Genomic DNA, 26,363 nt, shown 5'->3' with positions numbered 1-26,363 from the left:
CTAAAGAGACCCACAGAGACCCACAGAGACCCAAAGAGAGCCACAGAGACCTACAGAGACCCACAGAGACCCACAGAGACACAGAAACCCACAGAGACCCACAGAGACCTAAAGAGACCCACAGAGATCTAGAGAGACCCACAGAGACCGACAGGGACCCATAGAGACCCACAGAGACTCATGGATATCCATAGAGACCCACAGAGACCCACAGAGAGCCACAGAGACCCACAGAGACCCACAGAGACCCACAGAGACCCAAAGAGAGCCACAGAGACCTACAGAGACCCACAGAGACCCACAGAGATCTAGAGAGACCCACAGAGACCCACAGAGACCTACAGAGACCCACAGAGACCCACAGAGATCTAGAGAGACCCACAGAGACCCACAGAGAGCCACAGACTCATAGAGACCCACAGAGACCCACAGAGACCCACAGAGACCCACAGAGACCCATATGGACCCATATGGAGACCCACAGAGACCCACAGAGACCCACAGAGAGACACAGAGACCCACAGAGAGACACAGAGACCCACCCATAGAGACACACAGAGACACATTAAAGAAGTCTTGGTGTGGAGCTCATAGTAACCCCATAGAGACTCAGAGATATCTAAAGCCCCACAGAGACCCATAGAGATACATAGAGACACATAGATATGACGTAGAAACTCGTAGAGATACATAGAGACCCATATGTTTGTACAGAGACTCATAGAGACGCATTAAAGACACCCCACACAGCGTGGAGTGCACAGTAACCCATAGACCCATAGAGAAACACAGAGATATTTCAAGCCCCATAGAGATACACAGAGACTCATGGAGATACGCAGATACTCATAGAGATACATACAGACGCATAAGTATACATACAGACGCATAGGTATACATAGAGACTCAGCGACCCATAGAGCAGGAGGAGGAGGAGAGACACTCCCTCCCCTGTCTCTCCCTGCCGAAGGCCCTCTCGGCGTGGACACGGCAGCAGCGTCAGCGCCACCTCCACAGCAGACATCATCGAGAACCTGCAACCAAGGGCGGAGCCACAGGGGGGGGGGGCTGGGGGCGGGGGGGGGGCTCAGACCCCCCTGAAATTTTGGGAAAGTCGGTAATCGGGATAACCGGATATCCGGCTGCTGCAAAATGCTGCAGGCTGCCACCTCGTGCTGCCCTGCAGGCTGCCATCTTGTGTGCTGACACCTTGTGTGCTGCCCTGCAGGCTACCACCTTGTGTGCTGACACCTTGTGTGCTGCCCTGCAGGCTGCCACCTTGTGTGCTGCCCTGCAGACTGCTGCCACCTTGTGTGCTGCCACCTTGTGTGCTGCCACCTTGTGTGCTGCCACCTTGTGTGCTGCCACCTTGTGTGCTGCCACCTTGTGTGCTGCCACCTTGTGTGCTGCCACCTTGTGTGCTGCCACCTTGTGTGCTGCCACCTTGTGTGCTGCCACCTTGTGTGCTGCCACCTTGTGTGCTGCCACCTTGTGTGCTGCCACCTTGTGTGCTGCCACCTTGTGTGCTGCCACCTTGTGTGCTGCCACCTTGTGTGCTGCCACCTTGTGTGCTGCCACCTTGTGTGCTGCCACCTTGTGTGCTGCCCTGCAGGCTGCCACCTTGTGTGCTGCCCTGCAGGCTGCTTGAGCGGCAGCCTTTCGAACTTGCCGAACTTATTATCCACATCAGCGGCCCATTGGAAAACATAAACACACTGGATATCTCAGAATATGAAGTCAGCCCCCCCCCCCACCAAAGTCAAAATCCTGGCTCCGCCCCTGCCTGCAACGGAACGCTGTGGCTAAATTATTATTATTATTGTTTTACCAGGATCAGGCCCCCCCACTGAGATGCTGTGTGTTGCTCTTCTTGCAGAAGTGACCTTGCCACGAATGATAGCGTGACGAAGTGGCTTATCGTCGTCGTCGTCATCATCAAATTCACAGCGGTCAAACGCTTTCTTTGTTGATAGCAGGAGCCAAATAACTCGAAATTGTGTGATGTTGATTCTCAATGTGGAGGGAAAGAGTGGAGGACCCTGGAGGAAGATCCCCCCCCCCCCACGCCACCACGGGCAGAACGCCAAGCCGGAAAAATGTTGACTACCTCGCCCGGTGTGCAGGAGGTCGTGGGTTCGATCCCAACCCTGCTGTATATTTGAAGTGTCTCTCTCTCTCTCTCTCTGTGTTCCCGTGGACGTGTGGATTTTTCTTCGGGGACGTCCGGATTTTTCCCCTCCGCACTTCGGATCGACGTCACCGCGCGTTCAGGGTGTTTGGCTGCTTGAGATTCATCACGTGATGAAGTTCACTTTTGTGGAGCCGTCATTTGTGGCGGCGTGGTAGCTCAGTGAGCCTTACCTGGTAAAATCAATAGTTATTTTCGTTTACATTTTTGTTTCGCTCCAAACATACAGCAGCAGGCGTTGTCAGGGTCGGGATCGAACCCACGACCTCCTGTACACCAGGCGAGGTAGTTAACATCTCATAGCCACCGTGATGATGATGATGAGAGAGAGAGACACGCAGACTCCAAATATACAGCAGCAGGCATTGTCAGGGTGGGGACTGAACCCACGACCTCCTGTACACCAGGCGAGGTAGTTAACATCTCCTAGTCACCGTGATGATGATGATGAGAGAGAGAGACACGCAACCTCCAAATATACAGCAGCAGGCATTGTCAGGGTGGGGACTGAACCCACGACCTCCTGTACACCAGGCGAGGTAGTTAACATCTCCTAGTCACCGTGATGATGATGATGAGAGAGAGAGACACGCAACCTCCAAATATACAGCAGCAGGCATTGTCAGGGTGGGGACTGAACCCACGACCTCCTGTACACCAGGCGAGGTAGTCAACATCTCCTAGCCACCGTGATGATGATGATGAGAGAGAGACACGCAGACTCCAAATATACAGCAGCAGGCATTGTCAAGGTGGGGACTGAACCCACGACCTCCTGTACACCAGGCGAGGTAGTCAACATCTCCTAGCCACCGTGATGATGATGATGAGAGAGAGACACGCAGACTCCAAATATACAGCAGCAGGCATTGTCAGGGTGGGGACTGAACCCACGACCTCCTGTACACCAGGCGAGGTAGTCAACATCTCCTAGCCACCGTGATGATGATGAGAGAGAGAGACACGCAGACTCCAAATATACAGCAGCAGGCATTGTCAAGGTGGGGACTGAACCCACGACATCCTGTACACCAGGCGAGGTAGTCAACATCTCCTAGCCACCGCTGCACCCTGCTGCTGCTGCTGCTGCCATTGCACGCGAGTCTGGAATGGAGAGGTCCTCCGTAAAAACATCTCGGCGGGGATTGGGGGAGGGGGTTCCGAGACACCGCGGTGACGCCCGGTGCCTCGCTGGTGCCTCGCCGGTGCCTCGCCGGTGAGGCCCGGTGCCTCACTGGTGAGGCCCGGTGCCTCGCCGGTGCCACGCCGGTGCCTCGCCGGTGCCGCGCCGGTGCTGGCGCTGGTGCCAAACCGCACGCGGCTCGGCCTCCGGTGACGCCCCGGCGGTCGTTGGGCGAAAGCGAAATGGCTCGCACACGTGACAGAAGTCTCCCTTGACGAGCCACTGCCGCCACCACTACAGTAGCACAGTAGTGGTGGTGGTAGTGGTGGTGGTGGTTGTGGTGGTGGTGGTGCTGGTTGTTGTGGTGGTGGTGGTTGTAGTGGTGGTGGTGGTTGTGGTGGTGGTGGTGCTGGTAGTGGTGGTGGTGCTGGTAGTAGTGGTGGTTGTGGTGGTGGTGGTGGTGCTGGGAGTGGTGGTGGTGCTGGTAGTGGTAGTGGTGGTGGTGCTGGTAGTGGTAGTGGTGGTTGTGATGCTAGTGATGGTCGTGCTGGTAGTGGTGGTGGTGGTGCTGGTAGTGGTGGTGGCAGTAGTTGTGGTAGTAGTAGTGGTGGTGGGAGTAGCCGTAGTGGTGGTGGTGGTAGTGGTGGTGGTGCTGGTAGTAGTTGTGGTGGTAGTGGTGGTGCTGGTAGTGATGGTGCCAGCAGAGAACCTTCCACACTCCAAAGTGCACCTAGCCTGGCACAAGCGCTGTGGTGTCGTCACCACCGCTTAGTGGCGAATGGCGGCTGCTGTTGTTGTTGTGTGCTGCGTGCCGGTTGCGATCGGTATGCTTGGAGAGAGAGAGAAAAACTTTAAATTTGTTAGAGGGACAAATTATGGGAAGGGAATATACTTTTAATGATACTTTGTAACGTAACAAATATATAGGACAGTGATTTTTTTTGCAATTGACCTATTTTCAATGAGAACACGTGGTGTGCATTTGTGTCTTTCGTTCACTTAAAGTCCTGGTCACAAAGGCAAAGTTTGTGGGGAATGATATCCAAAATAATTCAACATACGTACGTACATTCATAGCATGGTTGGCTAGGTACGGTATGAAAGAAGTTTAACACACATAGCACGGTTGGCTAGGTATGGTGTGAAAGAAGTTTAACACACAGCACGGTTGGCTAGGTACGGTGTAAAAGAAGTTCAACACACAACACGGTTGGCTAGGTACGGTGTGAATAGTTCAACACACACACATAGCACGGTTGGCTAGGTACGGTGTGAAAGAAGTTCTACACACAGCACTGTTGGCTAGGTACGGTGTGAAAGAAGTTTAACACACAAACGTAGCACGGTTGGCTAGGTACGGTGTGAAAGAAGTTTAACACACACACAGCACGGTTGGCTACGTATGGTGTGAAAGAAGTTCAGCATAGCATGAAACGTGCCTCATCGATTTAGTCTTTTTGTATTTCTTCAAGGGCCACACACGGCGGCGTTCTATGGACTGTCCGTGTTGAGTTTCGCTTTGTCCAACATGGTTCAGGAGGAGGATGCGTGGTGTCGCCTGCGTGTCACTCGGCTGAATCCGCGGCTCCGTCCCACGTTTGCGTCGCGGCAAATTCCTCCCGCATTGTTAATTGAAAGTCGGCAGTCGATTTCGCCCGACGCAGACCTCTCGCGGTCTTCGTCCCCGATCCGCCACGTGTTTTTGTTTTCGCCGCCGCCGTCGCCGCCGACGCACCACTCTATCTGCGTGCGTGGCAGATAGAGAGTCCAGCCACCCACACTTTAGGCCGCACCAGGGGCGAAGTTCCCATCCCACGTCTCCCCTCGAGCTCCCTACAGACTTGGTGGGGCGTGTGCTTGCTCCTGAAGGCCGGCACGGGCTACTCGTTCACTCGGTTACATAACCGCTCGCACGCCAAACCACTCGCTCGCTCGCTCGCCCAAGCACTCGCCCACCAAACCGCTCGCTCACTCAAACGCGCACCCACTCGGCCACTCATTTATCTATCCACACAACCACCCATCCACTCACTCGCCCAAACGCTCGCCCACCAAACCGCTCACTCACTCATCCAAACACGTACCCACTCGGCCACTCATTTATCTATCCACACAACCACCCATCCACTCACTCGCCCAATTACTCGCCCAACCACTCGCCCACCAAACCGCTCACTCGCTCACTCACTCAAACGCGCACCCACTCGGTCACTCATTTATCTATCCACACAACCACCCATCCACTCACTCGCCCAAGCACTCGCCCACCAAACCGCTCGCTCACTCAAACGCGCATCCACTCGGCCACTCATTTATCTATCCACACAACCACCCATCCACTCACTCGCCCAATTACTCGCCCAACCACTCGCCCACCAAACCGCTCACTCGCTCACTCACTCAAACGCGCACCCACTCGGTCACTCATTTATCTATCCACACAACCACCCATCCACTCACTCGCCCAAGCACTCGCCCACCAAACCGCTCACTCACTCAAACGCGCATCCACTCGGGCACTCATTTATCTATCCACACAACCACCCATCCACTCACTCGCCCAACCACTCGCCCAACCACTCGCCCACCAAACCGCTCACTCGCTCACTCAAACCCGCACCCACTCGGCCACTCATTTATCTATCCACACAAACACCCATCCACTCACTCGCCCAAACGCTCGCCCACCAAACCGCTCACTCGCTCAAAACGCGCGCCGACTCATCCACCCGAACATTCACTCGCTCAAGCACTCGCCCATTGACCAATCCAAATGCTCACCTCCACCTGCTCACCCAGCCACAACTCACTCATTCACTCACCCTCTCGCCCATTGAGTCACCCACCCACTCGCTCACTCACCCAACCACTCACTCATCCCCCCCCTAACCGCTGACCCACTCACACACCCCCCGCCCCTACTGGAAGGGGGCAGGGTAAAACAGAGTGCCACGTGCTTCTCTCTCTGTCGCCAAAACTATATTTCACGGTGCGGTGCAGAATGTGAACATTCCGTGAAGATGGTGACGACGACGATGATGATGATGATGGTGGTCGTGGTGTCGGTGAAGGCGTGGGGAGCGGTTAGCGCCACGCTGCGCTACGAACCCGGCGACCCGGGTTCGATTCCCGCTCACGGCCACCAACAACACCCAGTGACGATTAGCTGAACCGGTCCTGGGCCTCCCCTAGGTCGACTCGGCCTCAAATGAGTACCTGGTTGCGCTGTGTAGTAAACATCGCCACTGGGGAGACAAAGGCGGCCGGGCGTGGTGCTGGCCACCCGCCCCCTCGTGTGCCACAGTGCCGGCCTTCAAAGGTGCTGCTACTCGCTAACAACACTTGCCCCAACAGTCTGTTGAGGTTGTTTCGGGCAAGTGACGTTATTCAAATTGTAAATGTTGTGGATTTACTCTCCAGCACATCGGTGTGCTGAAGTGGTTGCTGATTGACGCGTTGTTTACGTGACAAATCCCTGACTGGCTGTGTCGGGTGGTGGAGGGTTACGACACAGGTTCGCGCGATCAAACCCAAAAACCTTTACGAGTGGCGATGGTGTTTACTGTAAATGCTGAGGTGCTCATGGTATTGTGGTGGTGGTGGTGGAGATGGTGTTGATATTCTAGATTTGAAGCTTTCGTGACTGCAATGATCCATACTCTTTGGTTCTATTCGGTAAAGTCACGTAGGTAAAAAATAAAATAAAACAAAAATCACGACGTTTCGGCCACAACACAAGTGGCCTTCATCAGGTGAAGGGACGAGACTGTCTGGAGGACAGCGTTGATGAAGGCCACTTTTGTTGTGGCCGAAACGTCGTGATTTTTGTTATTTTATTTTTTACCTACGTGTCTTTACCGAATAGAACCAAAGAGTATGGTGTTGGCAGTGGTGGTGGTTGGTGATGGTGGAGGTGGTGGTGCAGATGATGATGATGTTGATTATTTGCAGTGATGATGATGGTGGTGTGTGTGATGATGGTGGTGGTGTGTGTGTAGTTGGTGATGGTAGTGGTGGTGGTGCTGGTGGAGGTCACGGTGTTTTTTTTGCCAGTAGCAGCTGTGTCGGCGGCGCTGATTGCAGCAGTGGTGGTCGTGATGGGAGTGAAATTAATTATGATGGCAAGTGCTGATGGTGACGCTGCTGCTGCTGTTACTGCTTCGGCGTCTACTGCTGCTACTTTTACTGCTGCTGCTTCTACTGCCGCAGCTACTTCTGCTGACGCAGCGCATTATCACGCAGGCCCCGGTCGCCAGCAGCAGCAGCAGTTGTGAACTTTCCGTGTGAAATTTCATGCCTCCGCTAGAAAGCCGACGGACGGACGCACGGACGCACGGACGCACGGACAGATCGCCGGAGATCGCCGGGAAGCACCGGGGGAGTGAACAGCGACATCCCCCCCCCCCCCCCACCTCTCGCTTGGCACGAGCGGAAATCTGTCCACCCATTGCCAGCTCGCCCGTCCAACGTCCGCCCAACGCCCACGCGCCGCGCCGGCGTCACCGAAGCCGGCCGCGTGAGATGCCCCGCGCCGCCCGGCAGCTCACCGAGTTCCCGTCGGATCGCCGCTTCTGATCGGCGGGCGGGCGGGCGAGCGAAGCGGCCGAGGAGAGCTTGGGAGAGTGGAGGAGCGAGGGGGCAAGGATTGGCAGCCACCCACCGCCGCCACCACCACCACCACCACCAACCCCCCCCCCTACCCGTCAAGAGCACGAGGCGAGCACGGAGTCTGACTTCCACCCCCGTCTTCCTCACGCGTCTCCTCCTCCTTTCTCTGGAGGTACGTACCTACGGCGGGTCGATTGGGGTTCATCGGCAGCACCGCCGCCGCCGCCGCCGGCATCATCGTCATCAGCACCGGCATCATCAACAGCAGCAGCATCATCATAAGCATCATCACCGGTTTTCAGCATCATCATCGGCAGTATCGGCAGCAGGATCAACAACAGCAGCAGCATCATCATGAGCAGCATCATCATCGGTTTTCAGCATCATCATCGGCAGTATCGGCAGCAGGATCAACAACAGCAGCAGCATCATCATGAGCAGCATCATCATCGGTTTTCAGCATCATCATCGGCAGTATCGGCAGCAGGATCAACAACAGCAGCAGCAGCAGCATGAGCAGCATCATCGGCAGCATCAACAGCAGCAGCAGCAGCATCATTATCAGCATGAAAGCCAGCCAGGCGTCCGTGATGGTTCTGGAATTTCACAGGGTATCGCCACCACCACCACCGCCGCCGCCCGGCAGCACAGAGACGGCTCTGTGTGTGTTTGTGATCGTGGATTAATTTTGGGCCCAGGTGGCTGCCCAGCGGCCAAGCTGGCATCTTGCCATCGGAAGAGTTGCAAGTTCAAATCCCAGCCACGGTGGCCACGAGATGTTGACTACCTCGCCCGGTATACAGGAGGTCGTGGTGTCGATCCCAACCCTGACGCCTGCTGCTGCTGTATATTTGGAGTCTGCGTGTCTCTCTCTCTCTCATCATCATCACGGTGGCTAGGAGATGTTAACTACCTCGCCTGGTGTACAGGAGGTCGTGGGTTCGATCCAGACTGCTGCTGTGTATTTGGAGTTTGCGTGTCTCTCTCTATCTCTCTCATCATCATCTTGGTGGCTAGGAGATGTTAACTACCTCGCCTGGTGTACAGGAGGTTGTGGGTTCGATCCCGACCCTGACACCTGCTGCTGTATATTTGGAGTTTGCGTGTCTCTCTCTCTCATCATCATCATCACAGTGGCTAGGAGATGTTGACTACCTCGCCTCGTGTCCAGGAGGTCGTGGGCTTGATCCCAACCCTGACGCCTGCTGTATATTTGGAGTCTGAGTGTCTCTCTCATCATCACCACGGTGGCTAGGAGATGTTGACTACCTCGCCTGGTATACAGGAGGTCGTGGGTTTGATCCCGACCCTGACGCCTACTGTATATTTGGAGTTTGTGTGTCTCTCTCTCATCATCATCACGGTGGCTAGGAGATGTTAACTACCTCGCCTGGTATACAGGAGGTCGTGGGTTTGATCCCGACCCTGACGCCTACTGTATATTTGGAGTTTGTGTGTCTCTCTCTCATCATCATCACGGTGGCTAGGAGATGTTAACTACCTCGCCTGGTATACAGGAGGTCGTGGGTTTGATCCAAACCCTGACGCCTGCAGCTGTATGTTTGGAGTTTGCGTGTCTCTCTCTCTCTCATCATCACGGTGGCTATGAGATGTTAACTACCTCGCCTGGTGTACAGGAGGTCGTGGGTTTGATCCTGATCCTGGCTCCTGCTGCTGCTGCTGTATATTTGGAGTTTGCGTGTCTCTCTCTCTCTCCCCGTGGTCGCGTGGATTTTTCTCCGGGTCCTCCGGTTTCTTCCCTCCGCATTTAGAATCGACGTCTCTCTACGCGTGTTACAGAGTTTGGCGGCCGCTATAAATTTCCACACGACGACGACGACGACGAGGACGAGGTCGCCTCGTTGGAGCTACGATTCGCGATCGATCGCCAGTTGGCACGTCGCTCGATCGGCGGTGGCCTTGCCTGGTAAAATGAAACGTTCAGTAGTTGAGTATAGCGTATTAGGACAATGAAGCAGAGACGTTAGGTCCTGTTGCAATTCAGCAGACCTGGTTAAAATAAAAGTTTATAGGTTATGGTGCAGGCAGTGATGACTTACGAACGAGCTTCCGTGAAACAAAGTTTTTGAACGTCGAAGTAAAACACGGCACTATTTTTGTTTAGCTGAGCGACCCAGCCGCGAGACGTGAGAGTCGGCCTCGTGCTGCGAGTGCGTGTGTGTGTGTACGTGTACGTGTGTGTGTGTCTGTGTGTGTGTGTGTGTGTCTGTGTGTCTCTGTGTGTGTGTCTGTGGGTGTGTGTGTACGTGTGTGTGTGTGTACGTGTGTGTACGTGTGTGTACGTGTCTGTGTGTGTGTGTGTGTGTCTGTGTGTGTGTCTGTGTGTGTGTCTGTGTGTGTGTACGTGTATGTGTCTGTATGTGTGTGTCTGTGGGTGTGTGTGTGTACGTGTGTGTGTGTGTGTGTCTGTGTGTGTGTACGTGTGTGTGTGTACGTGTGTGTGTGTGTCTGTGTGTGTGTACGTGTCTGTGTGTACGTGTCTGTGTGTGTGTGTGTGTCTGTGGGTGTGTGTCTGTGTGTGTCTGTGTGTGTGTGTGTCTGTGGGTGTGCGTGTCTGTGGGTGTGTGTACGTGTCTGTGTGTGTGTGTACGTGTCTGTGTGTGTGTGTACGTGTCTGTCTGTGTGTGTGTCTGTGTGTGTGTCTGTGGGTGTGTGTGTCTGTGTGTGTGTGTGTACGTGTTTGTGTGTGTGTGTCTGTGTGTACGTGTGTGTCTGTGTGTATGTGTGTACGTGTCTGTGTGTGTCTGTGTGTGTATGTGTCTGTGTGTGTGTGTGTGTCTGTGTGTGTCTGTGTGTGTGTGTCTGTGTGTGTGTCTGTGTGTGTGTGTGTGTGTCTGTGTGTGTGTCTGTGTGTGTGTGTCTGTGGGTGTGTGTCTGTGTGTGTGTGTGTCTGTGTGTGTGTGTCTGTGGGTGTGTGTCTGTGTGTGTGTCTCTGTGTGTGTCTGTGTGTGTGTCTGTGGGTGTGTGTGTCTGTGTGTGTCTGTGTGTGTGTGTGTCTGTGTGTGTGTGTGTCTGTGGGTGTGTGTGTCTGTGGGTGTGTGTCTGTGTGTGTGTGTCTGTGTGTGTCTGTGTGTGTCTGTGGGTGTGTGTCTGTGGGTGTGTGTGTCTGTGGGTGTGTGTGTCTGTGGGTGTGTGTGTATACGTGTCTGTGGGTGTGTGTCTGCATGTCTGTGGGTGTGTGTCTGTGTGTGCGTGTCTGTGGGTGTGTGTCTGTGTGTACGTGTCTGTGTGTCTGTGTGTGTGTGTGTCTCTGTGTGTGTGTCTGTGGGTGTGTGTGTCTGTGGGTGTGTGTCTGCATGTCTGTGGGTGTGTGTGTGTGTGTCTGTGTGTGTGTCTGTCGGTGTGTACGTGTCTGTGGGTGTGTGTCTGTGTGTACGTGTCTGTGTGTGTGTGTCTGCATGTTTGTGTGTGTACGTGTCTGTGTGTGTGTGTCTGCATGTCTGTGGGTGTGTGTCTGTGTGTGCGTGTCTGTGTGTACGTGTCTGTGGGTGTGTGTCTGCGTGTGTGTGTGTCTGCGTGTGTGTGTGTCTGTGTGTACGTGTCTGTGGGTGTGTGTCTGTGAGTGTGTGTCTGTGAGTGCGTGTCTGCGAGTGCGTGTCTGTGTGTGTGTGTCTGCATGTCTGCAAGTGAGTGTGTGCGTGTCTGCGAGTGAGTGTCTGCGAGTGAGTGTCTGTGTGTGTCTGCATGTCTGCGAGTGAGTGTGAGTGTCTGTGTCTGCGTGTCTGCTAGTGTGTGTCTGCGAGTGAGTGTCTGTGCGTGTCTGTGAGTGAGTGTCTGTCTGTGTGTCTGCGAGTGTGTGTCTGTGTGTACGTGTCTGTGGATGTGTGTCTGCGAGTGTGTGTCTGTGAGTGTGTGTCTGTGTCTGTGTGTACGTGTCTGTGGGTGTGTGTCTGTGGGTTTGTGTCTGTGTGTACGTGTCTGTGGGTGTATGTCTGCGTGTACGTGTCTGTGGGTGTGTGTCTGCGTGTGCGAGTCTGTGTGTGAGTGTCTGCGTGTGCCTGTGTCTGCGTGTGCCTGTGTCTGCGTGTGCCTGTGTCTGCGTGTGAGTATCTGCGTGTGAGTGTCTGCGTGTGCCTGTGTCTGCGTGTCTTTGTGTACGCGTGCGGTGTGTGTGCGTGTTGTGTGTCCGTGGGCAGTGTGGTACACCTGGCCTGGCACAGGCGCCGTGGTGACGTCACAGTCACTTGCAAGTGGAGGTGACGTCACCATCACTTGCAAGTGGAGGTGACGTCACCGTCCCTTGCAAGTGGAGGTGACGTCACCGTCACTTGCAAGTGGAGGTGACGTCACCGTCACTTGCAAGTGGAGATGACGTCACCGTCACTTGCAAGTGGAGGTGACGTCACCGTCACTTGCAAGTGGAGATGACGTCACCGTCACTTGCAAGTGGAGGTGACGTCACCGTCACTTGCAAGTGGCGGTGTATTGGCGTTGGACAGTGTCGCGGGCAGCGCGCTGCGCTAAGCATCGAGTTCAATTCTTGCTCACGGCCGCCAACACCACAGTGACGATTATTTGGACCGGTCCCGGGCCTCCGCTAGGTCGACTCAGCCTCAAACGAGTACCTGGTGCGGTGCGTAGTAAACATCGCCACTGGGGGAGACAAAGGCGGCCTGGCGTGGTGCTGGGCCACCCACCCCCTCGTGTGCCGTGCCGGCCTTCAGAGGTGCTCGCTACTCGCTAACAGCACTTGCCCCTACAGTCTGTTACAGGCTGCACGGGGGGATCTTTGTCTTTGGGCGTGTAAATACCACGGATTAATGATCGTCTTCCGACTTAACGAACAGTTTGACTCACGAATGGGTCCCGGGAACGAATTGTGTTTGTAAGGCGAGGATTGCCCGTGCCCAGGGACAGGCTCCCCTGAGTCTCAAGTAGCAGCAGCAGCAGCAACGTCACCATCAGCACTTTTTAATTAATTAATTTCACCACCACCACCACCACCGCTGCTGCAATCAGCACCGCCGACACAGCTGCGACTGCCAACAACAACTCCGTGACCTCCGCCGCCACCACTACCATCACCAAACTATACACACTCCACCGTCGTCACTGCCAATCATCACCATCATCATCATCTCCACCACCACCACTACCATCACGCTCTATGGCACCCATCATCACTCGTTAAGAGCGTTAATATTCACGAGGCTCGTGACGTCATGAATATTAATTCATTCTCCCCACCCCCCCCCCCCCCGTATAAATCACTTATGTAAGGGGGTTTGCGTACCTGTCAAGCCAATATCAGTGCCCTACCTTATCACAGACCAATTGAGACCTTGTTGGTCACCCCCGTGACGCTTACAAATCTCAGCGTTCATCCTGCGAAGTGCCATCGCAAGGGAGAGAAGAAACACAAACGGACAGTGTTGAAAGGGCCGCACGCCGCGTGGATCGTGTGGGCTGACGCCGTGTGGTGACGCCGTCACGTCTGCCCCCCTCTATTTAGGGAGCGGAACAGGAGGATTTCTCCGCAGTACCTGGCTGTGCGCCTTGATGAACGCTGGTTGTAATTACCGGCAGAAACGTCGTACTCAGATTGGCAGCGTTGTCGCTTTGGTCTCCAACACACAAGCGGCGTGCTGTACTAGTACACTACACTATACACTACTATACACTACACTATACACTACACTACACACTAGTGGTGTACTAGCGACGGATTGGCCACGTTCTGCTTACGTGACGAACCTTACCAGTTTGCTGTGTCGGGCGGTGGCGGGTATAACGACACATTCATTGATATTTAGCGACACATTTGTATAAATTTACGCGATCTAAGCCAAGAAAAAAAACCTCTATTAAAGGTGTGGGTTTGTTGACAGCGTGGTGCGCTGCTCACTTTCAGCTTGGAGTTATTTCAGAAACGGGAAATGTTTCCATAATGTACGTTTTTTTTTTTAGGGGGAAATGTTTCATCGTCCCCGTGGCCGAAGGCACCGCTGACCAATGGCGTCAGCCGTTAAGCAACGGGATTCGGAGTAAATAAAAAAAGTTTCTTAAATGTAATCAAAATCTTGGACACGCATCGGTTGAAACCACGGGGACTCCACTACTTACGAACCGGGTGTGGACCAATCAATTTCAAGGACAGTGCCACGTACATTTTCAGAGTTGTTGTTTTGTGTTTGCGTTCCGACCGCAGGTATTGTGGTCAATGTAAACATGACTCCTTGTAAAAAAAGGTGTCAGTTTTGTTGCCAGATAAAAGGGTCAAAAAAACAATTGTCATATTTTGTTACTGGCAAATGAGGTTTCCAATGCAGTTAGGTTTCTGTTCGTAAGTGGATTTGTTCGTCAGTCCGAACTTTACTCCTGTCGATTCTAAACATGTTGTTGCGGCATGTACACCAAACACGAGGAATGGCTTTGAAAGTTGTACAATCTCCTATAGATGTAGATGCCACTGGTTCTTCATGTTCTGTAGATGTAGATGCCACTGGTTCCTCACTTTCTGCAGATGTAGATGCCACTGGTTCTTCACGTTCTGGAGATGTAGATGCCGCTGGTTCTTCACGTTCTGTAGATGTAGATGCCACTGGTTCTTCACGTTCTGTAGATGCCGCTGGTTCTTCACGTTCTGCAGATGTAGATGCCGCTGGTTCTTCACGTTCTACAGATGTCGATGCCACTGGTTCTTCATGTTCTGTAGATGTAGATGTCACTGGTTCTTCATGTTCTGCAGATGTAGATGTTACTGGTTCTTCACGTGTAAATGTCACTGGTTCTTCACGTTCTGCAGATGTAGACGCCACTGGTTCTTCGCGTTCTGTAGATGTAGATGCCACTAGTTATTCACGTTTTGTATATGTAGATGCCACTGGTTCTTCACGTTCTGTAGATGCCACTGGTTCTTCACGTTCTGCAGATGTAGATGCTGCTGGTTCATGTTCTGCAGATGTAGATGCCGCTGGTTCTTCACGTTCTGTAAATGTAGACGACATTGGTTCTTCACGTTCTGCAGCAGTAGATGCCACTGGTTCTTCACGTTCTGTAGATGTAGATGCCACTGGTTCTTTGTGTTCTACAGATGTAGACGCCACTGGTTCTTCACGTTCTGCAGATGTAGATGCCACCACCGCCATCTATTCCACCGCGGTTGAACTTACGACTCTCGGTCCGAACAGGCGACTGGACATACGGACGAGGTTTGTTCGTATCGCTGAAAGTTCGTAAGTCGTATGTTCGTAAGTAGAGGAGTCCCTGTACGACAATTCTTATTTTTATTGACCAGGCAAGGCCCACTGAGCTATACAGTATACCTCTTTTTCAATGCAACCTGGCCACAAATTATAGCCCACAAAAGTGGCTTCATCGTGTGGAAATGTATGGCAGACAAACACTCAAAACGCCGTGACGTCGATTCTAAATGTGGAGGGAAAAACCGGAGGACCCGGAGCAAAATCCACGCGACCACGGGGAGCGAGAGAGAGAGAGATAGAGAGAGACACGCAAACTCCAAATATACAGCAGCAGGCGTTCGGGTTGGGATCGAACCCACGACCTCATGTATACCAGGCGAGGTAGTCAACATCTCCTAGCCACCGTGATGATGATGAGAGAGAGACACGCGGGGGGGGGGGGGGTGTGGTGGCGGTGGGGGGGGGTGGGCTGCTGAGATAGCGGAGACTTTGTGTAACGACCGGACCGCCACTGCTGTGGCCTGTGCGGTGGACTTCGCTTCGCGTGGCCTTGAAGCGCACGTAGCCTGGCACAGGCGCCGTGGTGACGCCGGCGCCGCTTGCCGGCGAAGGGCGGTTGCCGTTGCCGAACTTCTCCCGCGCCGTACGTAGCCGACCGTGCCAGGCACGTGCCCACGTTGAACCTCTCTTTAGCACCGTCTGGAGGTTGAGTCGACCTAGCGGAGGCCCAGGAGCGGAAATCGAACTCGGGGTCACCGGGTTCATTAGAGCGGCGCTCTAACCACGCTCCCTCCCCCACTGTGTGTGCGTGTGTGACACGTACGCACGCACACGCACGCGCATACACGCACACACGTATGCACATACGCACACACACGCACACACGCACACGTACGCACACACGCACACACACACACATGTACACACACACACATGTACACACGCACATGTACACACATGTACACGCACACACACATGTACACACACACGCACACACACATGTACACACATGTACACGCACACACACACGCACACACACACGCACACACACATGTACACACACACATGTACACACACACGCACACACACATGTACACACACGCACACACACACGTACACACACGCACACACACACGCACACACACACGCACACACACATGTACACACGCACACACACACACATGTACACACACACATGTACACACACGCACACACACATGTACACACACGCACACACACATGTACACACACGCACACACACATGTACACACATGTACACACACGTACGCACACACACATGTACACACACGCACACACACATGTACACACATGTACACACACATGTACACACACGCACACACACACGTACACACACGCACACACACACACACGTACACACACGTACACACACGCACACACACATGTACACACGCACACACACACACATGTACACACACACATGTACACACATGTACACACACACACATGTACACACACACATGTACACACATGTACACACGCACACACACGCACACACACGTACACACGCACACACACATGTACACACATGTACACACACATGTACACACACACACATGTACACACATGTACACACACATGTACACACACATGTACACACACATGTACACACACACGTACACACATGTACACACACATGTACACACACACACACATGTACACACACATGTACACACACGCACACACACGCACACACACGTACACACGCACACACACATGTACACACATGTACACACACATGTACACACACACATGTACACACATGTACACACACATGTACACACACATGTACACACACATGTACACACACACGTACACACATGTACACACACATGTACACACACACACATGTACACACACATGTACACACACGCACACACACATGTACACACACGTACACACACATGTACACACACGTACACACACACGTACACACGTACACGTGCGCGTCGCTGCGTAATCTCTAATTTCTTCCGACAAGGGAAGGAATTTTCGAGTGGCCGTTCATCACGGCCGGGCAAGGCCACCCCGTGCCACACAACACACCCGGCCGCTGATGAGGTTTATATACTTAAATAGTAGTAGTAGTAGTCGTTTTATTTATATGTTTATATAAATTACTTGTATATAAATAACTCGTGGAGTTGGGGGGTGACGTTGGTGAAAGGGGGGCGGGGGGGGGGGGCCCTGTTTGTGTCGTCTGATCGGTCACAAATAAGTTCCGTGTGGCGTGGCCCGGCGGGCAGAATTTCTAACCAAACTGAACGAACGAAACGTGTTTTTGTTTTGTTCTGACGTTTTAAAAACAAAATTTAGTTTTTTTGTTGTTTTTGTGCCAGGTATAAGGCCCCCACTGAGCTCTGTAAGATTTTGACTTGAAACTTTCCTGACTGCAAGAATTCTTAATGCTTGGTTCTTTCGGTAAAGTCGCGTAGATGGAAAATAAGGAAAAAAAATTACAAATGAAAATAAATGTTAAATAATTAAAGGGAAAAAAAGCCCCCGACGGTTCTATGGCAACGCAAGCGGTCTTCATCTCTCCGCCCGAAATAAAAAAAGAAATATTATTTTTATTTTTTATCTACTTGACTTTACCGAAAGAACCAAGAATATGAAGCTCATATTCTTGGTTCTTTCGGTAAAGTCACCACGTAGAAGGGAAACAATTAAATAATAAAAATATAAGACAATAAAGTTCTCACGACGTTTCGACTGCAAAACACAAGCAATCATCATCACCTGAAACGTCGTGAGAATTTTATTGTTTGATTTTTTTGTTATTTTATTGTTTCCCTTCTACGTGGTGGTGACTTTACCGAAAGAACCAAGAATATGGATCCCTGCAGTCACGAAAGCTTTAAATCAAAATGTGAAGCTCTTTAGATATTTTTTTTTCGGAAGCGACCCTGCCCGTCACAAACGAAATGCCTCAACGGAGTGGGCTCCATCATCGTCATCATCGTCATTGTCATCGTCATCATCATCATCGTCATCATCATTGTCATCGTCATCGTCATTGTCATCGTCATTGTCATCATCATCGTCATCATCATCGTCATCATCGTCATCATCATCATTGTCATCGTCATCATCATCGTCATCATCGTCATCATCATCGTCATCATCATCGTCATCATCATCATCATCGTCATCATCGTCGTCATCGTCATTGTCATCGTCATTGTCATCGTCATCATCATCGTCGTCATCATCATTGTCATCATCATCGTCATCATCGTCATCGTCATTGTCATCATCATCGTCATCATCATCGTCATCATTATCATCATCATTGGCATCGTCATCATCATCATCGTCATCATCATCATTGTCATCGTCGTCATCGTCATCATCATCATCATCGTCATCATCATCGTCATCGTCGTCGTGGAAATGTCTCGCAGTAGCCAAATACTCCAAACGTGCGATTCTAAATGTGGAGGACCCGAACAAAAATCCACGGATAACGAGAGAGAGAGACATGGAAACTCGAAATATACAGAATCAGAGTATTTATTTACACTGCAGGAGAAATCCGATGAGCCATAAAGCTATTTTTTCCCCCAAACCTACAACACAACATACACGATAGTCGTGCACGGTGCATGACGGCTAAAGAAATCGCCCCAGGACACGGAAGAAAGCGCCACACGAAGCCACCCCCGGCCTACCAGGCAAAGCGATATTCACTTCTATCTCTATCTCTCTCTCTCAGGAGCGACCTGTCCTTCGCAAGGTCTAGCAGCCCATCGAAGCCTGTCGTTTTCCTCCCTTTGCAGAAGCGGCCACCGCCGTGACGACATCACAAACGGCAGCTGGGCCAAGACGAACTGGGCTTGCTGTCATCGTCGGCCGCGCGGAAATTTACAGCAAGCAGCCAAATTACTTGTTGAACGCGTGACGTCGATTCTGAATGTGGGGGGGGGGGGGTGGGGGTGTGGGGGGAACCGGAGGACCCGGAGAAAAGTCCACGCGGTTGACCACGGGGAGAGAGAGAGAGAGACGCAAACTCCAAATACACGGGCGCTACGGTGGCTATGAGATGTTGACTACCTCGCCTGGTGTGCAGGAGGTCGTGGGTTCAATCCTGACCCTGACGCCTGCTGCTGCTGCTGTATATTTGAAGTTTGCGTGTCTCTCTCTCTCTCATCATAATCACGGTGGCTAGGAGATGTTGACTACCTCGCCTGGTGTGCAGGGGGTCGTGGGTTCAATCCTGACCCTGACGCCTGCTGCTGCTGTATATTTGTAGTTTGTGTCTCTCTCTCTCTTATCATCATCATCACGGTGGCTAGGAGATGTTAACTACCTCGCCTGGTATTCAGGGGGTCGCGGGTTCGATCCCGACTCTGACGTGTCAGGCGGTGGCGGGCTTAACGACGCATTAATGCCTATGCAGTCTAACCCAAAAAACCTCTTACAACAAAGTTGTGGGTGGTGACGTCATCGCGCGTGACGTCACAGCGCGTGCGACGTCACAGGGCGTGCGACGTCACCGCCCTCGTCGGGGCGGCCTGGCGCGTGACGTCGTTGGCGCTCGTGAACTGGTGCGCGCGTGTGTTTGGGGAGCGACGGGGGAATGCGGTGCGTGAGCGCGAGATTAGTCTGCCTTGGCTTTCACTCCAAATTCTGTTGTGCGAGCGTGAGCGCGCGGGAGTGTGAGCACGGGGGTGTGAGCACGGGAGTGTGAGCGTGTGTACGTGAGTGTGCGAGTGTGAGCGTGCGTGCGTGGAGGGTGGCGCTGCGAACCCGGCCCCCCGGGTTCGATTCCCGCTCACGGCCAAGACCGGTGACTGAGACAAAGTTGGCCGGGCGTGGTGCTGGTAGCCACCCCACCCCCTCTGTGCGTGCCACAGTGCCGGTAGCCTTCACAGGTGCTGCTACTCGCTAACAGCACTTGCCCCAACAGTCTGTTGAGGCTACACGGGGGATCTTTGTGTACGCGTGTGCTGAGGCATGGTGGTGCGCGAGGCTCGCTGGCTCACGCTGGAGGTGTGCCGCGTGTGTGTGTGACTCGGTGTGACTCGGTGTCACTCGGTGTGACTCGGTGTGACTCCGTGTGTCTACGTGTGACTCGGTGTGACTCTGTGTGACTCGGTGTGACTCGGTGTCACTCGGTGTGACTGTGTGTGACTCTGTGTGTGACTCGGTGTGACTCTGTGTGACTCTGTGTGACTCCGTGTGACTCGCTGTGACTCTGCGTGCGTAGGCATGGCGGTGCGCGACGCTCGCTGGCTCATGCTGGAGGTGTGCCGCGTGTGTGTGTGTGTGTGACTCTGTGTGACTCTGTGTGACTCGGTGTGACTCGGTGTGACTCGGTGTGACTCCGTGTGACTCGCTGTGACTCCTCTGCGTGCGTAGGCATGGCGGTGCGCGACGCTCGCTGGCTCACGCTGGAGGTGTGCCGTGAGTTCTCCCGCGGCTCGTGCTCGCGCGACGCCTCCGAGTGCCGCTACGCTCACCCCCCCGAGGGCGTCACCGTGGACAACGGCCGCGTCGTCGCCTGCTTCGACTCGCTCAAGGTGCCCGCGGAGACGAAGGCAAAGCTGCCCCGAGTAGCCTTCGGCAGGCCGCGGGGGCAAGTCCCGTCAGCGAGTAGCACCTCTTACACGCGCACGGACTGTGCAGGGGATGTATAGTCTCGATTTAAAGCTTTCGTGACTGCAAGGATTCATCTTCTTTGGTTCTTTCGGTAAAGTCACCACCACGTAGAATGAGAATAATGATAATAAATTGATAAAATAACACAATAATATTCTCACGACGTTTCGGCCACAACACAAGCGGCCTTCATCAGGTGAAGGGACGAGACTGACTCCAGCGCTGTCCTCCAGACAGTCTCGTCCCTTCACCTGATGAAGGCCGCTTGTGTTGTGGCCGAAACGTCGTGAGAATTTTATCGCGTTATTTTATTTTATCAATTTATTATTTTATTCCCATTCTACGCGGTGGTGACTTTACCGAAAGAACCAAAGAAGACGTATAGTCTGTGTGTGTGTGCGTGTGTGATGGTGTATCGTGTTTGAGACGGGTGTGTGCGAGTGAAACAGGATTGTGATGGGGAGTGTTCGCCTAGCGGTTAGCGAGCTCACGGCCAACATCAGTTGGCGGTTATCTGAAACGGGTCCCGGGCCTCGCCTAGGTCGCCTCGGCCTCAAATGGGTACCCGGTGCGGTGTGTCGTGAACATCGCCACTGGGGAGATGAACCGCTGCCAGGCCACCCACCCCCCACGGCCTTCACCGATGCGACTCGCTCGCAGCACCGGCCCCAACGGTCCGTTCGGGCTATACGTGGGGGGGGTGGTGGTGGTTGGAATCTTTGTCTTCTGTCTTTGTGTACGGCAAACTAACATCGGTGGGGAACGTCCGAACGGGTCGACTCGGCCTTAAACAATGAGAGTACCTGGTGCGGTGCGTCAACCTCAGCGTTGGCCGAGACCGAGGCGGCCGGGCCGTGGTCTGGCCACACCGGGCCGTGGTCTGGCCACACCCGGTCCCCCCGCTTTTATGTGCCGTGCCGGCCTTCATAGGCGATGCTCGCGAACAGCGCTTGCCCCGGCAAATCTGTGTAGGCCACGCGGCGGATATGTGCGTGTGTGATGGGTACTCCGGAGCAGCACTAGCCCCATCAGGTCTCTTGAGGCTGCGCGCCACGGGTGAATGTCAAAATGTCCCGCACGCAACAACGGGGTCCCAGCGAGCTGGGTTCGACTCCCCGCTCAGACTCTCATCACCGCCAGCAGCAGCAGCAGCTGTGTCACCAGCGAACGGCGAATGTAACACTCTCTTATCTCCAGGAGCCCGGAGAGACAGAGAGATGGAGGGGGGGGGAGGAGTGAGTGAGAGGGGGGAGTGAGAGAGAGAGAGATGGGGGAGTGAGTGAGTGAAAGAGAGAGAGAGGGGGAGTGAGTGAGTGAGAGGGGGCTAGAGAGACAGGGAGCGAGAGAGAGGGGGGAGTGAGTGAGTGAGTGAGAGAGTGCGAGTGGGAGAGAGAGGGGGGCTAGAGAGACAGTGAGTGAGTGAGAGAGAGGGGGGAGTGAGTGAGAGAGAGGGGGCTAGAGAGACAGGTAGTGAGAGCGAGGGGGGGAGTGAGTGAGTGAGTGAGAGAGAGAGACAGGGAGTGAGTGAGAGAGTGCGAGTGAGAGAGAGAGGGGGGGCTAGAGAGACAGGGAGTGAGAGAGAGGGGGGGAGTGAGTGAGTGAGAGAGAGAGACAGTGAGTGAGTGAGGGAGAGGGGGGAGTGAGTGAGAGAGGGGCTAGAGAGACAGGGAGTGAGTGAGAGAGAGGGGGGGAGTGAGTGAGTGAGAGAGAGAGACAGGGAGTGAGTGAGAGAGAGGAGTGAGTGAGAGAGGGGGCTAGAGAGACAGGGATTGAGTGAGAGAGAGGGGGGAGTGAGTGAGTGAAAGAGAGAGAGTGTGCGAGTGAGAGAGGGGGCGAGAGAGACATGGAGAGTGGGAAGGAGAGGGAGAGAGAGACACTGCCCCCCTCCCTCTAACCCCCCCCCCCCAACCGGGGTCTGGTAATTGCTTCCCCCAGCCACCGGTGCTGTTGGCTCCCTACCCTGTTCCTGTCCAGGCTCAAGACCTTCCCCTTCCCTGCCAATGACTAATTTCCTCTCTCTCTCTCCCATAGACTCACATAGAGACCCACAGACTCGCATAGAGACCCACAGACTCACATAGAGACCCGTAGACTCACACGGAGACCCGTTGACTCGCACAGAGACCCACAGACTCGCATAGAGACCCACAGACTCGCATAGAGACCCATAAACTCACAAAGAGACCCACAGACTCACATAGAGACCCGTAGACTCGCACAGAGACCCACAGACTACAATAGAGACCTGTAGACTCGCACAGAGACCCATAAACTCACAAAGAGATCCACAGACTCACACAAGGGAGCTTGAGACTCGCTCGCATAGACTCAATGATGCACATCGAGACCTAGAGACCCATAGACTCACTCGCATAGAGACCAACAGACTCAATCGCATAGAGATCCACAGACTCACTCGAATAGAGACACACAGATGCGCATAGAGACCCACAGACTCGCATAGAGACCCACAGACTCACACAGAAACCCGTAGACTCGCACAAAGACCCGTAGACTCACACAAAGACCCATAGACTCACTCACATAGAGACCCACAGACTCACTCGCATAGAGATCCACAGACTCACTCACATAGAGACACACAGACTCACGCAAAGACCCATAGACTCACTCACATAGAGACCCATAGACTCACTCACATAGAGACCCACAGACTCACACAAAGACCCACAGACTCACTCACATAGAGACCCACAGACTCACACAAAGACCCATAGACTCACTCACATAAAGACCCACAGACTCACGCAAAGACCCATAGACTCACTCACATAGAGACCCACAGACTCACGCAAAGACCCATAGACTCACTCACATAGAGACCCACAGACTCACGCAAAGACCCATAGGCTCACTCACATAGAGACCCACAGACTCACGCAAAGACCCATAGACTCACTCACATAGAGATCCACAGACTCACGCAAATACCCATAGGCTCACTCACATAGAGACCCACAGACTCACGCAAAGACCCATAGACTCACTCACATAGAGACCCACAGACTTACGCAAAGACACATAGGCTCCCTCACATAGAGACCCACAGACTCACACAAAGATCCATAGACTCACTCACATAGAGACCCACAGACTCACGCAAAGACCCATAGACTAACTCAAATAGAGACCCATAGACTCACTCACATAGAGACCCACAGACTCACGCAAAGACCCATAGACTCACTCACATAGAGACCCACAGACTTACGCAAAGACCCATAGACTCACTCACATAGAGACTCACAGACTTACGCAAAGACCCATAGACTCACTCACATAGAGACCCACAGACTCACACAAAGATCCATAGACTCACTCACATAGAGACCCACAGACTTACGCAAAGACCCATAGACTCACTCACATAGAGACCCACAGACTCACGCAAAGACCCATAGACTAACTCACATAGAGACCCATAGACTCACTCACATAGAGACCCACAGACTCACGCAAAGACCTATAGACTCACTCACATAGAGACCCACAGACTCACGCAAAGACCCATAGACTCACTCACATAGAGACCCACAGACTCATGCAAAGACCCATAGACTAACTCGCATAGAGACCCATAGACTCACTCACATAGAGACCCACAGACTCACGCAAAGACCCATAGACTCACTCACATAGAGACCCACAGACTTACGCAAAGACCCATAGACTCACTCACATAGAGACCCACAGACTTACGCGAAGACCCATAGACTCACTCACATAGAGACCCACAGACTCACACAAAGATCCATAGACTCACTCACATAGAGACCCACAGACTTGTGCAAAGACCCATAGACTCACTCACATAGAGACCCACAGACTCGCGCAAAGACCCATAGACTCACTCACATAGAGACCCACAGACTCACGCAAAGACCCATAGACTAACTCACATAGAGACCCATAGACTCACTCACATAGAGTCCCACAGACTCACGCAAAGACCCATAGACTCACTCACATAGAGACCCACAGACTTACGCAAAGACCCATAGACTCACTCACATAGAGACCCACAGACTTACGCAAAGACCCATAGACTCACTCACATAGAGACCCACAGACTCACACAAAGACCCATAGACTAACTCACATAGAGACCCACAGACTCACTCACATAGAGACCCACAGACTCACGCAAAGACCCACAGACTCACTCACATCGAGACCCACAGACTCGCATAGAGAGACTCTGTGCTATATAACACCACATTGTAAATGGCTGTACAAAGACCGCATTGAGGTAGTGAGGGTTGCTCACAGGGTTCAGAATGGCCGTGTCAGAGGCACTGAGCCAGAACCGCTGAGGCCCCCGGGTTCAAGTCCTGGGTCTGGGTGACTTCTCGCTCTCTCTCTCTCTCACCGGGGTTCCTAATGGCCGTGTCAGAGGCACCGCGCTGGCACGTGAACACTATTATACATCCACATTGCATTGTGTAATTGCATAGAAGGGAGAGTGTGAGAGTGTGAGGGAGGTAGAGAGTGGGGCGGGAGTGAACATGTGGTCGTGGGAGATGAGAGAGTGGGCAAGAGGGTGGGAGAGAAGACGTGAGAGTTGGCAGTGGAAGAGGGCGTGAGTCTGAGGATGAGTGACGGCACAATTACAGAGTCACCAGGGGCTCGGAGTTGTGCCCCCACTGCTCGCTCGCTCACCCGCTCGCCCGCCCGCTAGTTCACTCGCTCGCCCACTCTCTAAATTACTCGCCCGCTTGTTCAGTCGCTCGCCCACTATTTAAATCACTCGCCCGCTCAGTCGCTCGCTCGCCCACTCTTTTAATCACTCGCCCACTCTTTAAATCGCTCGTCCGCTCGTCCACTCCCTCGCCCACTCTTTAAATCACTCGCCCGCTCGTCCACTCCCTCGCCCACTCTTTAAATCACTCGCCCGCTATTTAAATCGCTCGTCCACTCCCACGCCCACTCTTTAAATCACTCGCCTTCTCATTCACTCCCACGCCCACTCTCTAAATCACTTGCCCGCTCATTCACTCGCTCGCCCACTCTTTTAATCATTCGCCCACTATTTTAATCACTCGCCCACTATTTAAATCACTCGCCCGCTCATTCACTCCCACTCTTTAAATCACTCACCCACTCGTTAAATTACTCACCCACTCTTTAAATCACTCATTCACTCGCTCGCCCACTCTTTAAATCACTCACCCACTCATTCACTCGCTCGCCCACCCACTCATTAACTCTCTCGTCCACTCTTTAAATCACTCGCCCACTTGTTCACTCGCTCGCTCACTCTTTAAATCACTTATTCGCTCGCTCGCCCTCTTTTTAAATCACTCGTCCACTCATTAATTCGCTCGTCCACTCTTTAAATTACTCACCCATTCATTCACTCGCTTGCCCACTCATTGACTCGCCCACTCGTTCACTTCCTCGCCGACTCATTCACTCGCCCTATCACTCACTCCTCCACTCACTTATTAATTAACTCGTTCATTCACACAATCACTCGGTCAGTCACGCACCCACTCATCCACTAGCTGTCTCTCTTGCTCGCTCGATCATTCACCAACTCACTCCTACCCAGATACTTGGTCGGTGCGTAGGTGAGTGACTCGTTGAATAGGTGAGTGGGCACGTAGTTGATTGAGGG

The 26,363-nt window shown here is 53.1% G+C and overlaps 1 protein-coding gene and 1 long non-coding RNA gene across 6 annotated transcripts in view; one reads left to right on the top strand and one right to left on the bottom strand.

Moving 5' to 3' along the window:
- The window catches only part of LOC142906452 (uncharacterized), a 397,072-nt gene extending 394,420 nt beyond the window's left edge, over positions 1 to 2,652 (bottom strand). The window contains exon 1 of the long non-coding RNA XR_012930291.1: positions 2,582 to 2,652. This is a non-coding gene — a long non-coding RNA (uncharacterized LOC142906452). The remainder of the gene's footprint in view (positions 1 to 2,581) is intronic.
- Positions 1 to 26,363, top strand: part of LOC116956339 (uncharacterized) — an 89,054-nt gene that overhangs the window by 27,417 nt on the left and 35,274 nt on the right. For 3 of the 5 annotated variants that reach the window (XM_076054215.1, XM_032977905.2, XM_076054212.1), the window contains exons 2-3: positions 7,618 to 8,091; positions 20,486 to 20,646. In XM_076054215.1, coding sequence (XP_075910330.1) covers positions 20,488 to 20,646 — 159 coding nt within the window. In that variant the 5' untranslated portion in view covers positions 7,618 to 8,091; positions 20,486 to 20,487. The remainder of the gene's footprint in view (positions 1 to 7,617; positions 8,092 to 20,485; positions 20,647 to 26,363) is intronic. The other 2 variants (XM_076054211.1, XM_076054213.1) reach the window with 1 other exon arrangement.

The sequence above is a fragment of the Petromyzon marinus genome, chromosome 64, assembly GCF_048934315.1.
Source record: "Petromyzon marinus isolate PM22_M1 ecotype Great Lakes invasive population chromosome 64, UKy_Petmar_22M1.pri1.0, whole genome shotgun sequence".
NCBI classification, from domain to species: Eukaryota; Metazoa; Chordata; class Hyperoartia; order Petromyzontiformes; family Petromyzontidae; genus Petromyzon; species Petromyzon marinus.
This window is presented reverse-complemented; position numbering and strand designations above follow the sequence as displayed.